Source organism: Cynoglossus semilaevis, chromosome 11 (assembly GCF_000523025.1).
Source record: "Cynoglossus semilaevis isolate Cse_v1.0 chromosome 11, Cse_v1.0, whole genome shotgun sequence".
Taxonomy (NCBI): Eukaryota; Metazoa; Chordata; class Actinopteri; order Pleuronectiformes; family Cynoglossidae; genus Cynoglossus; species Cynoglossus semilaevis.
Genome location: NC_024317.1, coordinates 20,334,644 through 20,337,721, shown reverse-complemented (window position 1 = coordinate 20,337,721; position 3,078 = coordinate 20,334,644). Strand labels below are relative to the sequence as shown.

Genomic DNA, 3,078 nt, shown 5'->3' with positions numbered 1-3,078 from the left:
AGACTGACCTTGACATTTAAAAAAAAATCATGCTAAAAAGGCATAAAGAGTTCACAGATATTATGAACAACAGATAACTTAACAGCTCAGGACTTAAACCAGTACCAGGAACAGATAATTGTAAAATACCAGGACTTATAGTAGAACCATGACGGAGGAACAGTACCAGGATCTCTTTTCCATGTTGTCGGAACCAACTTTGTACCTGATATGAGCACACTTTAAAAAGCACCAGAACTTTTACGGCCTCCTGACTGTCTGGGTGTCACTCACTGTCCTCCTCTGTCCTCTGCTCCACTGCCAGGGTTCGAACCTTCACCTTCTCCTGCTGGGTCAGAGGACGCCTGGGTGTCATTAGACTGACGGCAGCCGTGCTCAGAAACCGATTGGCCCGGCCCAACGTGGGAGAACTTAACCAGCTGGGTCTGCCCAGAGTTCCACTCACAGCGGCTGCACCGCCGGGTCTCTGAGGTTCAAACAACAGACCGAGAGTGAGATCTAGGCCTAAGAGAGGTTGGTCTCCTCACCGATGTCTTCGTGCCAAACCTGAGCTGCTCCAGTCTCCTCGTCCTCATCCAGGTCGTCCATAGACGTGGCCTGAATTTCTGCTGGGTCTATGATGATGTTGGCCCTGCTGGCCAGGTCATCTGTGATGAAGAGAGACAGCAGCGTTAGGATGAACGTTTTCCAATTACTCTTGTGTGTGCTTGAGTGTGCAAGTGAGTGACACCTTTGAGCGTCTTCTTCAAATGGGACAGGAGACCCCCTAGTCTCTGAAGGTCAAAGTAGTCCACTTTACCATTAAAGAAGAGCTGGGCGGGAATGAAGGCCTCTGGGAGAGCAATAGAGAGAGGGAGAGAGAGAGAGAGAGAGGGAGGGGGGGGGGGGGGGGGGAGGGGAGAGGGAGGGAGAGAGAGAGAGAGAGAGAGAGAAAGAGAAAGAGAGAGAGGGAGAGAGAGAGAGAGAGGGAGAGTGAGGGGGAGAGCGGGAGAGAGAGAGAGAGAGGGGGGGGGGGGGGGGGGGGGAGGGAGGGGGGGGGGGGGGGAGAGAGAGAGAGGGAGAGAGAGGGAGAGGGAGAGAAAGAGAGGGAGAGAGAGAGGGAGAGAGAGAGAGAGGGAGAGAGGGAGAGAGAGAGAGAGACAGAGAGAGGGAGAGAGAGAGAGAGAAAGACAGACAAACAGTGAATCTGTCAGACAGTCAGGCAGTCAGTTTAATTCAACACCTCGGCTCAGGCTGAATTAAGCAGTCACTGAAATCATCAGCTCAGCATTTGTGTTTGACAGAGCTCTGATGTCAGCGATGCGTATGTATTGAAGTGGCTCAAAGAGGTCATGTGACCACACTGTGCTCTGTCTTACCTTCACTCTTAATGCTGCCTGGCCTTTTCTTCTGCCCTTCGTCCCAGCAGCTTCTCACCGCCGCAATAAGACGATGAAGGAAACAAACCATATACTCCGGAGGACACAGAGCTGTGGGATGCTACTCTCACACACACACGCACACGAACACATACATACATAATGTCATATAATGTCAGTAACAGTGTGTCTGTGTGTGTGTCTGTGCGACACTTACTCCTCTGTTACTGGCATTTTCCTGCAGAAACTTCCTGAACTTGTTTAGGAAAATGTATCGAGAAGCTTCACTCTGAAACACAAGAAACGACCTCATTCGGATTAGCTCTTGAAACCAACACAGAAGACACTCTTGTTGGTGAACCCACCGTAGCCTTATCATTGTTGCTGAGCAAAAGCTTGAGAATCTGAACCTGCAGCTCCTCCACCACTGAAACACGGTGGCGACAGTAGAGACATCAGAGATGGCGGAGACATCGGAGACAGTAGAGACGTCAGAGATTTTATGATTAGTTTATTTATTTTTTTTAAACAACACTTGTTTAACAGGAGGTGTAAAAACTGGAGAGCATGAAACAATCAACAAAGGAACAGTAGAGACAGGCAATGTAAAAATCAGAGTATATAATAATAATCAGAGTAAATTCATCAGTGACAGTTGAGACATCGGAGAGGGTTAAAATAAAACATCAGAGAAAGAAGAGACATTGGAGACAGTAAAACATTAGAGGCAGAGGCAATAGAAACACTGGAGACAGTAGAGACACCAGAAACATTAAATACACAACGAAATAAATGGACAGTTGAGAGTGGACTAACCTTCGATCCTCTTCTTCAGCCTCTGACAACCACGATCGTATGCTCTCCTCCTCACACGTTCATCTGCGCTCTCATCTTTAGGTTCACGCTCTGCCTTACCCTAAGACAACATCAAAAGTGAACAAAAGTGAAAGAGGAAAACATGAGACACCTGAGGACGACATTAGACACAGAAGACAACATTAGACACAAAGTAGAACATCAAACAGAGGGCAACATTAGACAGGGAGGACAAAATTTAAAGACAAACTTAAGACATTGAAGAAAACATTTTACACCAAGGACAGCATCAGACACCGAGGACAGCATTAGACACCGAAGCCAACATTAAACACAGCGTACGGCATTAGACACCAAGTACGACATTAGACACAGAGGACAACATTGGACACAGAGGTCTACATCAGACATTGAAGACAACATTGGACACCAAAGATAACATTAGACACCGAGGAAGACATTAGATGCTAAAGAAAACACTTAGACACCAAGGATAACATTAGACACAGAGGAAGACATTAAACACCAAAGAAGACGTTAGACACTGAGGACAACATTAGACACTGAGAGCAATGTTCGAAACAGAGGACAACATTAGACACTGAAGACAACATTAGACACCAAGGATAGAATGAGACATTAGAGATATAGACAACGAGGACAACATTAAAAACTGAGTACGACATTAGACACTGAGGACAACATCAGACACTGAAGACAACATCAGTTGACATTAGACACCGAAAGGCAACATTATACTTTACACTGAAGACACTGAAAAAAAACATTAGACACAGAGGACAACATAAGACACTGAAAACAACATTAGAAACACAGGACAACATTAGACACTGAAGACAACGAGGACAACATTAGACACAGAGGACAACATTAGACACAGAGG

At 46.1% G+C, this 3,078-nt stretch overlaps 1 protein-coding gene across 1 annotated transcript in view; it reads right to left on the bottom strand.

Moving 5' to 3' along the window:
* The window catches only part of rnf123 (ring finger protein 123), a 32,999-nt gene that overhangs the window by 23,060 nt on the left and 6,861 nt on the right, over nt 1-3,078 (bottom strand). The window contains exons 17-23 of the mRNA XM_025060081.1: nt 2,175-2,274; nt 1,724-1,785; nt 1,576-1,647; nt 1,359-1,479; nt 731-832; nt 547-647; nt 274-466 (exon numbers count right to left, since the gene is read on the bottom strand). Coding sequence (XP_024915849.1) covers nt 274-466; nt 547-647; nt 731-832; nt 1,359-1,479; nt 1,576-1,647; nt 1,724-1,785; nt 2,175-2,274 — 751 coding nt within the window. The remainder of the gene's footprint in view (nt 1-273; nt 467-546; nt 648-730; nt 833-1,358; nt 1,480-1,575; nt 1,648-1,723; nt 1,786-2,174; nt 2,275-3,078) is intronic.